This window comes from Lissotriton vulgaris, unplaced genomic scaffold (genome assembly GCF_964263255.1).
Source record: "Lissotriton vulgaris unplaced genomic scaffold, aLisVul1.2 SCAFFOLD_1627, whole genome shotgun sequence".
NCBI lineage: Eukaryota > Metazoa > Chordata > Amphibia > Caudata > Salamandridae > Lissotriton > Lissotriton vulgaris.
In genome coordinates this window covers 333,084-347,447 of record NW_028246708.1, presented here as the reverse complement: position 1 = coordinate 347,447, position 14,364 = coordinate 333,084, and the positions used below count along the sequence as shown (strand labels likewise).

The 14,364-nt window shown below is 40.0% G+C and overlaps 1 protein-coding gene across 1 annotated transcript in view; it reads right to left on the bottom strand.

Annotated features, from left to right (window-relative positions):
* The window catches only part of ATP11B (ATPase phospholipid transporting 11B (putative)), a 471,244-nt gene that overhangs the window by 219,637 nt on the left and 237,243 nt on the right, over positions 1-14,364 (bottom strand). Inside the window, exons 13-14 of the mRNA XM_086949489.1 lie at positions 5,845-6,003; positions 4,021-4,196 (exon numbers count right to left, since the gene is read on the bottom strand). Of these exons, the coding sequence (XP_086805615.1) occupies positions 4,021-4,196; positions 5,845-6,003 (335 nt within the window). The remainder of the gene's footprint in view (positions 1-4,020; positions 4,197-5,844; positions 6,004-14,364) is intronic.

The following is a 14,364-nucleotide window of genomic DNA, read 5'->3' as shown; positions in this document are numbered from 1 at the left end:
TTCTTACTTTGTATATTAATAATCTGGGCAAGTTTTTTGAAATGGCTAGTCTGGACATACCTCGGGTAGGGGACAGGCTCATTCCGGTCCTCCTCTACGCGGATGATGCCGTTCTATTGGCTCGTACAGCTATAGGGCTCCAAAGGCTTTTAGATACCTTTGGGGCCTACATGAAATCTCTGGACTTAGCGATAAATATAGTCAAATCTCATGTAATGACTATGAGCCGGAAACCCAAAACACCAAAAACTTTTCTTTGTGATACTGTAGAATTGACTAAGGTGACCTCTTTCACTAATCTGGGAGTACTTTTTGATAAGAAGGGTTCCTGGGTACCTCAGCAAAAATTTAAAGCAATTGCGATGGCTAGGTCAACGGCCGCTGTGAATGGTTTTGCGCAGCGACTGGGGGCTAAACCGAGGGATGCAATGCTTAATATCTATAAATCTAAATGTATAGCGATTGCATTGTATGGCTCGGCAAGATGGGGATATAAACCGATGGAGGAGATACAAACAGTTGAAAATAAATTCCTACGCTCCCTCCTGTCTGTACCCCAGTCCACTCCTACTTTTTCAATTCACCAGAAACTAGGAGTTGGCTATGTGACAGACCGGTTGAGGCAGGCTCCGGTGCTCTGCTGGCTTAATACCGGACGTAACCCCCAATTAACGCTGAACCATAAGATAATCAGGGATTGTGTCACCCTGGAACAAGTCATCAAAATTCCATGGCTGAATTATGTCAAGAATATTTTAACTAAGCTTGGACATCCAGACTTATTCAATTCTCCGGATAATGTAACTAAAGATTATTTGGTATGGGTAAAAATACACTTATTGGATCAGATGAAGGTAGAGAAGGAGGAGACTAAACTAATGAAACCTACGGTTAAAATCCATTTCCTGTTAAAAACTATCCCTGAGATTGAACCCTATCTGAGGATTGTTACTAAACCATTTCACTGCCTGCTTCTAACGAGATTCCGTTTAAACTTATTTCATTTTTATCTGGGAAATTCTCAAGGCTGGAGCAGGACGTGTGATTTAGGTCCCTGTGATAATTTTTCGATACAGGACACAATACACTTTATTATGTTTTGTGATCATTATTGTGCTATCCGCAGGAGGTTTTTAGTCACAATCTTAATTGGGAGAGGCTTTATTCAGGTTAAACCCGCTCTATTGTACTTACAAAAGCTTGATGATCCATGGGAGATTTTTAATATTGCGAGCTTTCTTGTTGCAGCAGTGAGACTTTGAAAAATCCGGCACCCCATGCCCATAATGTTCCCAGGACAGTCAGAGAGAGGAATGAGACCACCCCAACATTATCGCTGCAGAAGTGTAGATTTTTGTGGAAGTGGTCCTCGCAATAGCATAGCTAGTCACAGAAGCAGCTGGGCATGAGGACAATCTGAAAATCTAAGAGGCCATCGTTCGACAATACTGCACTGAAGAAATCAAGAAGTGCTTGCATGTGAAGGGTGCAATGGCTGGGATGACCTCCAACTTAACTTAAATATGGAATGACCGGTTCATATTTGGCTCTTTCTAGCCCTTCAGAACAGCTGCATCCTTCCATTCACTTCAAATGACTTGATCCTGTTGTCCAAGCAATTCAGCAGCAGAGATACCTATGGGGCAACCTCATATGAAGCAAAAAACACACATCCTGATGACTTGACTGAGAACTGGAAGAAGTCCTCTTCTCAACCACAAGTTTGACCCTAGCAAATCCCACCGTACCTGCACTGGACTAGAGTGGGGTCAGAAGGTTGTAATGTTGGAGCTGCTAGAGGCACAGACAACATGCAAGCAGCAGAAATGAGATCAGGGCAAGCCCCGCAGAAAGGCCCTTCGGACATCTTGATAGTGTGGTTTGCAATTGGAGAAAAAGTGCCCATAGGTGTAGGTACCAATTGCTGTGTAAGTTACAAGCGGTCCAAGCCAGAAGAAGCAGAGAGTACAGGATGTTAGTAACCCAGGACTCATGTATATTCCTGGCAACTAGTTACCACCACAAGATCATCTGTAGCTGCTACCTCAGACATCTTCTTATGCCCTTTATTATTCCACTGTTGTTAGTGACACATACAAATCCTGTTTAGGAACAGTGTTGGGGAAATAGCCCTTCCTGCAACAGTCTGAATTATTCAAACAAGGGGATAGTCTAAATGAATTGTAGAATGGACTTCCACACATTGAATACACTTCTAGAAATAACGGTTGTTCAGGCCTTTCTTTCTGGATTAAAGTATTTCAAATAGGAGGGATTCTGAGCTTTAAACGCTGCGGGCTCCTGTGGAGGTAACCTGTTTCAGTGTCAGATAGGGCTTATGGAGAAAAGGGATTAGTTGCTAAAATGTTATGAATTCTTTTAGAAACTTTGATGATGCACTATGTACATTATTACTAATACAACTAACATTACTTTTATTTATGTTGAAAAGGTACTTATTTGGCTATTAAAAACCATACATTTGAATGGTTGGTATAAAGTAAAATGATTAACGTATACCTTTTACCAGGCCAACCCAACTGGAATGCTTGACCTGTACATACTGAAAAAGCACCCAAGACCCCAAAGTTGCACCTTTCATGCCACATGCACCTGATTTCAGCTTCCAACAGGCACATCTGGAGCTAGCAAGAGTTTAAACCAGTCTTGCTTGTTGTGCTCATTCAATGTCAGAGAAAATATTATTGGAAAAAAGATCAGTAACAAGTTGAAAAATACGACACAGCTCTAATCTAGAAGTAAAGAAAAGGAAACTGACCTCATAGGCATTGATTGTGCCTTCTCTAAAGGCTAAGTCACTTTGGCGAGTGACACAAACACACTATCCTGAAATCACTGGCATCAAAACTGCAGACAAGTTAAAATACTTATCCAAGTCTTGAGATATTTTCAAAATAGTTTCTCACAAAGAATCTGCAGTATCCATTAGAACTCAACATTAAGAAGTTAGTAGACAAGCAAGCTCTTTAATTGATAACAGATAATGTTGTATGATGCTTAAGGTGAAGGTGATATATTGTAATTAATGTAGAATATGCTCTGGAAGGTACATCTGCTAAATACACATGCAGCACCCCTATAGACTATTTCAATCTGATTTACATTAACATATAAATACAACTAAGAATATTTGACAAAGTGCCTGGATCAACGTAATAGTGTTGTTCACATGTTTACAACATGCCCAGCAACGTGGATTTATTAAGAAAATGTTATTGCATCAGGAACGACTGCCAGTAATGAGTATTGCAAGTGGTTATGCTGATCAGTAAAGTTGGTGCATGTATATAAATGCACAATTTACTATTTTAACATTGGATTTTTGGAGAAGTTATCATTTGACAATTTAAAATCCTCTTAACAGTAATTTTCAATTATTTTACAAGGAGCTGTAGAGATGCCTTTATTTTTTACAACATCTTAATGCTGACAATCAGGATAGTTTACATCGTTCTGTCTACCATGACAAAGTAACTTCAATGCTAGTAATGCATAAAGAACTGTAGCTTTTAACATATTGTATTCTACAAGGTATCCTAGTGTCATGAGCTGTATGACTGGCAGACAATTAGAATAACACAGCACAGTAGTTTTGTGTGATTGAGAGCTTCCATGTATATTTTTAAACAGTTTTTACGCATCTGTAATAAAACATTTGGTCTGATGGTTTATTTATATATTTTTCTTTTTTAAACAACCACTAACTCTCTAAGGGTATAAATATTCTTTACTTACAGCATCTGCTATCAATTTAATTTTTAGTAACAGTCATGAAACGTGGACTTGTACTAGAGTGAACAACATCTTCTCTTCTAACACATGAATGCCAAATTAACCTAGGCTATTGAAGAGAACTATTATTTTATAAGCTGCCTAAGAATATATATTTAAACAATTTGCAGAAAACATAAAACATGCAGTGGGCTATCTCGATCCTATTTATTAGAAAAATCCAACACACATTTTGAAGGACACAACCAACAAAAGTTTAATACTCACCTTCTAGAAGCTTCTATTAATGACTTCTCATCCGGTGAGGAAGCATAATATTCCAGTTCAGATATTATTCCATTTGCATGCCAGGGGCCATCTCCTAAACCATCTGTTGCATCTTTACTTATATGGACTGTATGACACAAGGACACCGCTTTCAGGAACAGCTCTTCGTTTAGACTCTAATAGAAAAAGAAACAAGCGGACATGTCATTTGATCCTAACATGGAGTAAGAGTTTCAACTGCAATTCAATACAAAAAAAAATGTGACATACTTAAGACTACATCATGTTGCTCATTCTGGTTACTACTGCATTTTAACTATTTAGTCCACTGTCATCTTTCACACACCTAGGACATCATTCCTTTTGAGTAAAGAGATTGGATCATCTGCAATAGCAATTCCTAACCAATAAGATTACATGTATGGCACTGCCATGTGCCCTGGAATGGCCCATTTAGATTTCCTACCTAAAAAAATGTTATTTGTGTGATACATTGATATGTTCAGGTAGGCACAGGAACACAGTACTGATGAGTAGTTTCCTGAAAAAATATGTCTTTGTTAAAGTAGGGACTATGGACCCAATTTGAAGTTTTGGGGATATGTTGCTGGGATATAAATGTGAAAGACACCCTGTCTTTCCATATTAGAAGAGTAATACAGCATATGGTACATGTAATAAGGCGGGCAGCTATGCCATCTGCCAAACTCTAAATGAAGCCCTACATGTGTAATTTATTATTTTTAGGTCTTTGCATTTAGTACTTATGTCTTCAGTCTAAACACATTCAATTTATTCAAATCAGCTATGAAAAACAAAATACAAACTAATTTAAACAAAGATGCAGACTGTTGGGTTTGAAATACAGAATCAAAATAGAGTGACTTCGAGAGCATGACCTGGAGGTATGACAAAGCCTTCTTTGGAGTTCAAGAGTGGGTGGACAAGGCTGAGTCCCGCTTGGACTTCTTGAGCTTCTCTTGGATTTGCCTGAGGAAATAAATTGTGAAGAAAACCGGTCTATCGAGCGATCTTGAAACTAGAACTGACCTTCAGACCTCGTGGGGTACTGGCATGGCATCTAGGAGGGCTTCAATTTCCAGTCACAAATGGCCCTGGTGTGCATCAAGGCACAATAACTGCAAACTTTGGAATCATGGTTCCGCCACAGACAAACTATATGTGGTCAGTCACAGACATTTGTTTGGGATATTCCGCACAGGTTTTAAACGCTGTAGATTCGAGAGGCAACATATTTTCCTTGCACACTGTTTTTCAACATAATTTTTCTGTGTATCAATGTGAAAATGGGTAGCTTCAGATTGGTGTCTGTTGGCACGGAAAGAAAGGAACTGATGTCATGGTGCATGGGTGGCGCCTATCTAGGCCAGGGAAAGTCACATCAGGTGCAGAATGTAGTTGATGCAGAGCCGCTGGCGTCACCTGCCGGCGTGCAGGGGTACTGCTGAAGGATTACCAGATCCTGTCTGACGCCTATGGGAGTATTCTACAGATGAAGAATCTGAGGTTAGAGGTCTATCAAACTAAATAACACTGGTCCATCCTAAAAAAATATTATAAAGAGGCTATAAGATATAACTAACTAGTTAGAAAAAGGAAAGAGCAAATTTGGAGGAAGGAAGAAAAATGTTGAGCCCCATATAGCCCCCTGGGCATTCACTGTTTGAATAGGAACGCAGGGTTAGGCTTCTGTAAGTTAGAGCATTTACTGGCTTCTCCTTCTGGTATGCTATTTCTGCGGTGTAGACTTAACTGAAATACAGAAATTAGTAGTCTGGAAATTGTGATAAAAATGGTTCTTACAAGGTTCGGAAGTGATCCATCTAGAAAGTCTTCTGTCACCCCTTCAGGAACAAGTCGACCACTGATTTCCTGGTATTTAATGCCATTAATAGAGCATTCCCGAAACTGCATCTCATTTTCTGTCAAAGTACCTGTTTTATCTGTAAACACATATTCCACCTACAAAGAGACATTTAAAAAAACATTATATTGGAGAAATAATCACTTTAAACAAACAATACCATATGTTAGATAAATACTAACAATACTGGCTCCTCAAATCAATCTGTGTTCATCCTCTTATTCTAGGACTGAGCACATCTGTCTTAGTTCACTGAGCCAAAGACACAATAAATAAATACTCTAATATAATTGGCTGAAGTGAGCAGCCAGAGTATGTTCTGCTCTCTAACCCAGAGCCACCCACTCACCTGTTCAGGTGATATATATATATATATATATACACATATACATATATACATACACACACACCCATATACATATACATATACACACACACACATACATATATATATATATATATATATATATATATATAAATAAATAACCAGGGCACAGCTATGGGCACCTGTTTTGCTCCCAGATTTGCCAACCTATTCATGGGTTGGTGGGAGAAGCAGGTGCCCATGGTCTATAACCAATACCACATCAATGTGATTACATGGCTGCTGTACATTGACAATCTTTTTATTATCTGGTGTGGCAGTCATGAACAGGCCATGAATTTAATTTCCATCTTGAATGAGAATGATGTCAACCTTAAATTTGAGGGGAGAGTGAGTGACACAGGTGTTGAGTTTCTTGAATTACAGATTAAAGTGATGAACAATAAACTGGTTTCCAGTCTTTATCAGAAGGAGACCGCGGGCAATACTTTATTGCACGTTGAGAGCAGTCATCCTAAAACCCTGATTCGTAGCATCCCTTATGGGGAATTTCTTCAGGCCCGAAGAAATTGCAATACAGAAGAGTATTTTGATAAAGAATGTGAGTGTATGACCAAAAGATTCCTAGAAAGGGGTTACAACTTAGATTCCATCCAATCAGCCCGTTCCTGAGCATCTAAATTCAAACAAGATGAGCTACTGGTTCCTTCTGATACTAAACAAAAATCGAATACCATTAAGTACATTACCACCTTTAACTCCAGCTCATTATCTGTTCGTAAATGTCTGACAAAACATTGGAAACATTTGAGGACTGAATCTTCCTTGGAAGATGCGGTGTGCAATTATCCCAATGTTACCTACAGAAAAGGCAATTCTTTGAAGGATAAACTGTGTAGCAATGATGTGATGCAAGTAAAGAATCCCAGTTTTGATATTCGGGTTTTGTTCATGTGTAGGTCATGCAAAGCCTGTAAACACAGTTGTAACGTGAAAAAAGTTTACTATTATTTATTATTTATTTAACGATTTGTAGAGCGCCTGGTGACCCGGAGGCATCCCCGCGCTGTAAGAACTTGCGATGACCAAGAATGGAAAGGTGGTCCTATTTGGGGAAGAGGAGGGTTTTTAGCTGTTTGCGGAAGCGTAGATAGCAGGGTTCCAGCCGCAGACAGCGTGGGAGCGAGTTCCAGCCTGAGGACGCTTTTACTGAAAAGCGTCGACCACCAGTGCGAACCCTCCTGAATCTTGGGACATTAGCCAGGCGCTCATTGTCCGAGCGCAGGAGTCTCGGTGCTTTATACGGGGTGACCATGTCTCTCAGGATCGAAGGGCCTAGACCGTTGAGGAGTTTATGGGCGGTGCACATTGCCTTAAACTCTATCCTCTCTCACACTGGAAGCCAGTGGAGGGCCTTGAGCGCTGGTCTGGCAGAGGCTCTGGAGGGAAGACTCATCAGCATCCGAGCAGCCGCATTTTGGGTGCGTTGGAGCTTTGCCAGAGTAGTTTCGGGGGCTCCTAAATAGACGGCGTTACTGTAGTCCAATCGTGCAAGGATCAGGCCTTGAACCAGGAGTTTCCTAGATGGAGGAGGGAGCAGCGGAAGGATCTTGCGGATTGATCGCATGAGTCCGAAGCAGGTTCCCGCTGTTTTGGATGCCTGGGTCTTCATGGACAGATCTGGTTCGAGCCAGACCCCCAAAGTTTTGATTTCCTTCTTCGGGGTGGGCCCCTCACCAAAAACATCGGGCCAGACAGATGGTGGAATTGCTGACCATTTCTTGCCCATCAGCATGACTTCGGTTTTAGATCCGTTGAGCTTGAGTGAAGACTCGCACATCCAGAGGTGGATTTCCTGGAGGCAGTTCAACAGATTGTCTGGGCAGTGGTCAAGATGTGAGAGCGAGACGACCAGTTGCGTGTCGTCCGCATAGCTCACAATCTTGATACCGAATGGGGCAACTACGTCCTCCAAAGGGGCCATATAGGCGTTAAACAAGGTGGGACTTAGCGAGGACCCCTGGGGGACCCCGCTAGACAGAGGCAGGGAAGCTGAGCGGGAGTTGCCGTCCCAGACCTGGAACGAACGGCCCGACAGAAATGACTATCCATAAATGACATGGAAAGACCAATTGAGAGACACCCGACATGCCATTTATGTCCTCATCTGCCCATGTGCCAAGAAATACTTTGGCAGTACTATGTTTTCAGCCAAAAAACGTGTGCTTGAGCACATGAGCTATTCAGAATAAGGTTAAGTTGTCTCCAATAGCTAGACACTTCGAAGAGTTCCCCAAAAGTAATTGTGATCTTTTACGTTTCTTCGTGATTGACAGGGTACTTCCTTGTGTTAGAGGTGGTAACCGAAACCGTAGACTCCGTCAGCTGGAATCCCAGTATATTTTGGAACTGGATTCAAATATTCCTGGAGGCCTTAACTCTGAAGAAGAAATGTCCTGTTATCTAGGAGAATAGTCAGAGTGGGTCAAGTTATCATATGCTTTCTTTTCCCTCATTGCATTTTTAATAATGCGTGTAATCTGTGCGAACATATAAGGAATAGATGTATCCCAATATCTCCTGCATATGTTTTCCTTGTAATCATGATTTTAATCACTGTCACCAACCTTTTATGGCTAGTATTTATCACTGTCGGATCACAAGTTAAGGGTTTATATCCCATTACGTTTCTTGGTTGTTTTGCACAGGTGGCGAATGAATGGGGATACAGAAAAGTTACATTTAACTGCAGCAATGAAGATTCTGCGTGAACATTCACATCATCCCATTTGGGAAGATGTATCAGAATAGTGTTATGAAATTTCTCCTGAAAGAACTTGTGAAGTTATTTAATGCACACATTAAATGAACCCACTAGGGATTTATAAATTAGGACTGTAACTTATGTTGGAAGAGGGTCATTGATCTTCATTAATTTACCCACTTGGGATAGTCTAAGATGTGTTAATTTCAATCGTTATTAATTTTCTAAGTTAAACTTGATTGTGAAAAATATATGAAATTGAAATATGTGTAACTTTATGAAGATCTGCAAATGCAACACGAGTTATTATCTGATGTGTTGATTTTTTGCAATGTGTCGCGCATTTGCCTAATCTTACTATAGAGGTGATTTGCTTTATGCAGACCTAAATAGCGATGTTATGATATTATGTTCCACACTCTGGTTAGATATTATTTAGAGGAACCCTGAATATTTGTATATATAAACATGTAAAATGAATGAGGAATCATGATGTTTACAATGTATTGGGCATTTACTTTCCCTTGTTATTGTATTAGTGTGTATTTCAAGATGGCTGACAGTGTTTCGGTTTACACATCAGTCCACTTTTTATGTCTTTGTTTGGCCACGTGCACGAGTTTTGTTTAAATGTCCGTGGAAGTTAGTTATGAGTTTACCCATGAGCAAGGCGGTTACGCCGAAACGCGGAGAGTGCTATTTTGTTTGGTTCATATGCAATAAAGAAAACGTCTTTGTAGCAGACTATTGGACTTTGGCGTAATTTTGCTGAGAGGAGTGCACGCGTGCCCTGTTGCGCGGTGAGTGGTATTGATAGCCAGGCTGCCTTCGACCAGGAGGTGCACCGCGGCAAGAAGCGTCCCGGCTGTTTTTCAGAGGATGAGGATGAGATATATATTTTTAGGAGCTACAACAACACATTCCCCAATAACATCAAGGACATGGAATTTCTTCAATTCAATTTCCACAAAATAATGAAACAACTTAAAAGCCTACCAATTACTATAATACTCTTCCACCATATTTCTGATAACGGATTTTCACTTCTAGTGCCCACATTGTGTAAAGTGATCAATGGTTCACTTCTGCAAGGTATTTTTCCAATCATCCAGAAAACGGGGCAGATTTCAACAGTCTCAAAAAAACTGAACGTGAACCCTGACATCTTAAACTATATACCTCTTACCAGTTCACCATGGCTAAGCAACACAATAGAGAAACGTGTATCCATTCAACTAATCTCAAACATAAACTAAAACTCCCTACTGGCAGACCACTACTGCTAATGGGATGTAGCACAGAAACGGTCATGCAGAAAGCACCTGGCTACATCAACTGGATCCTTGATGAAGGAGACTCGTGCAGCATTTAACTCTTAGTTGATCATCAGACACTGAATGATACTTTAGAAAAAAGAATGTGCTTCTAAAGTCTAGTCTAGTCCTAAAGTGGCAAAATGAATAAATAACACAGCATCCACACAGTTGTTAATGGAGTTCTGTAAAAGATCCATCCTCTCACCATCTCTTTTCAACTTATACTTTTGAGCACCCTCCTAGCAGTCACAGGAATCAAAATAAACCAACGTGTAGATGACACACAAATATTCCTAGTGTTCTAATCTTTAAAAGACATAACCCCCATTTAAATGTACCTCAGAAAATTGCAAAATTGTATGATGGAACATTTCTTAATTTTAAATCCAGAACAAAATCTGAGTAACTCATCACAACATCTACATAAAATAAAAAAATTAACAGTAATTTATGAAAGACTGCTTCTTCCCAGTCTTAATACCCACTATAAATCTGTAGGAAATACGCTGGCTAACACACTGTCAATTACACTTCATATTAAAGAGTTACCTCGTTCAGCCAATTTTTACCTGTTCGCTCTAACCAAATAAAATAACTGCTGGTGCCAATTAGCTAAAAAGAGCAGCCCATTCACTTGTTATAGTTCGTCTCAATTTCCGAAATGCTATGGTCCCAGGAATAACACAAGCTTCTACCTACTACAATAAAGGGGAGTTTACAATAAAACATTGGACAATATTACACCAATATTCAGAGAGTTTTACTAGTTACTCCTGTAAGCTCAAATCAAGTTAAAATGTGATGCCTGCGTACAGGGTCCTCAACTGTATAGGCAGAGTTATATGACCAACTTATTGAAAACATCAATCAAGAAGAAAATAATCTCTTCAGTTGAAGACACTTAAATTCAGAACTTTCCAAGCCACAAAGATGTGCTTTAAGGAACAGCAACTGGAACTCTTCACTTAGACAACTGAGAACACATCCTATTCTGCCATCCTTCAGAAATGGGTCCAAAGCTCAAATGAAACTGTATTTGACTGCCAACAACCTCAACCATATGTTTGACAGTTTGCTTCTCGAATATGAATTCCTCGAATTCTACCTTCTGGTGCTCCCAGCTTATTGGCTCTTGAACAACCTTTGTTCTATGATCTGTTGTGGTAGGCCCTTTCCTTCCCTTACCAAAACTTGAATAAGATTAAAGCTTCCCTTCCCAAAGAGGTATATTTAAGAATCAATTTGTATATATGTGATTTTACTCTATCATTATGATATTAAGTGTACAACAGCACTACATAAAACTACAAAATAAAAGCAGATCTAATGAATACATCTAAAAAGGGATTTACAGTTTACCAGGAGGAATACTTTCACCAAGTTAAAAAATATGGTGACTTGAAGTGTTAACAGCATCAGCATGCCATAAAATGTTGATTAGTTATTAGAAGTCAAAAAGCAATTTTAGTGTCTTCCCCAGCCTGGCAGCTTGCAACTGACTACACCACACACGGAGCGCTGTAGTGCACCTCTTTATTGATCAGAATGTAACCACTAACTGATTTGCAATTCGTCACCAACTTTACTTAATCACACCTAGACACACCCCAGAGCTTACGTCATTCCAGAAGGGTCCCCGCTATACAAATATATACTACAGCGATCAAGAGATTTTTGCCTGATTAAAGGGTTATACATTTGTCTTGTGTATTTACAAATTTAAAGACTCCTTACCTGTATCCTAAAATCAGAGGTATCCAGGGTTAAGGAAATCACAAATTGAAGGGGGAGAAGATCTGTCCATTATTTGATTAAAGGAGAGGGGCAATTTAGGAGCTAAAGACACAAAAAGTATGATCGACTTTGCTGCAAAATCCATTGCATGTTGGGGGCCTTTGTAAATGCCAGTGCCATTATTGTGGTCCAAACCTCAGCTTAAGACCGACATCTAGGAGGTTTTAATCTTCATCTGGTGTGATCTCACATTACTAAAGGAGCGCTATTTTCAGGTAAAACAAAATAACATACAAACAGGAGCTTTAGACTTTTGTTCCTCAAAAATGTCAGTTCGGACATCATAGACCCTACTGCTTTTTTTTTGATAATCAACTTTCTTTTTTTTTATTTTTTATTAATCACACAGGAAAAATTCATTGGTTGCAGTTCATCAAGACTCAAAGGAAAGAGACCAGGGATACAGAATGTTACAAGCAAGGTCAGTCCATTACAATCAGACACAACAATGTGTTTAGCATGTGCAACATGACATACAACAGGGGGAATAACAGAGTATCATGGAGGAATCATATTAAACCATTTGCCCCATATTTTATGGAATAATTCTTCCTCAATCCCACACCAGTCCACCCCCCCTCCTCCATCCCTTTACAGTAGGCGCCTTAACCTGTGACCATCGCAGTGCTATGTCCCTCTTGGCCACTGCCACGGCCGTCCCCAGGAGGAGTTTGTCCATCCTTGAACCGTCCAGCCCATCGAAGACCCCCAGCAGCGTCCGGAGTGGGTAGTGTGGGACTTCCTACCCGAATGCCTTTTAACAGTTCCATGAACAATTATGTTTAATGGATCCAAATCCTCAAATCTATCTGATTTCCAGTCTGCCCATTCAGGACATCCACTCCTCACACTACTCAATTACAATTTTAATAGATGCAGGACTGGAGTCACACACTACATTACTGAGAAATGTTACATTCAGCTATCTAATTCCTTTGTGTACCTCGGATCAGACTGTGTTCTCCTTGTTCCCTTAGTAATTACAACACAAAAAAAACATAATGTGAAGGTTTCCCAAACAATTGAGCATTTCTTTTCAGCAACCTTCGCGGATGAGATTCCTTCAAAAAGACCCAATCAGGTCGTCTTGGCATCCTGTTATCTTAATTGATACTGGTCTGTTGCTCATGGTACTCTAAAAACTTGGGAGGAGATCTTATAGCGCAGCCAGGAGGATTTCTGCTTAAGACAGAGAAAAAAAAACAAATGAACCCTGGTCTGTCTTTATGATTTTGGACTTGTATGTGAAAATACAGTTGCATTCAGATTCTTTAAATTCTATTGTGGATAGCAAGTACAAGGGAAAATTCCGTAGTAGTAAAATAGGTGACGGGAAACCCAGATCACTCCAGCACCATTTCCTCCAATGATCAGGGGTTGTCTAGTTTTGAAAATGATTGCTACCAACAGTTAAGTCCTCTGGCGTCTGGTAGGGTTTTCGTGTAATAATAATGCATATTATATGCAAGACAGACCTGACTGCATGAGAACATCATAGACCACTTGCTTTTCCACGGCGGAAAACCCGTTGTGGAAAAGCATGTTTCTGCATGAATCCTAATATGGCTGGCGATGTCTGATAGATACCGCCACCATATTAGAGCTTTTACGCCGCGGGACCGCGCTGGGAAAGCGGCGGACGGTCTTCACGTCCGCAGATGACGTCCCTGCCATCCTAATCTGCGGGGGTCTTTGCAATCACCACAGCGGTGAATCCGCATCCTCCGGGGCGGCGGTGGCTTCCGCCGGCCCAGATGATGCGGATTCACCGCAATCCTAATCGGCCCCTAAATGTTTTGCTGCAATTGTACAGTATTCTTCCCAGTGCAGACTATAAAAGTCAAAAAGTAGTTGAGTATAAAACACAACCGCCATATTATGGTGATGTACTGAAAATACCTGCAATTCATTTCTCATCTTAAGCACTTTTAGCAAACTGCACAACAGGAATTGGGATGTGCACTATTAAAATATATTTGGAAATTAGGTGGTCTTGCTACAACTGTACAGCCTTAATTCCTTTCCATAACAACGAAATTGTGTAGAAAACCCAACAACCAGAATATACGGCTGTACTGAAAATAATTGAGATTCACCTTGTTTCAAGCTCTTTTAGTAACCCTCAACAAGATCAAAAGTTATTTCAAGCAGAAATATGTTTCTGCGAAAATCGCAATTCTAGAAATCGCTAAATTGCGATTAATTGCATTTAAGGAATCTCAATTTAAGATTCTTTAAATGCAATTCAAGTACCATATTA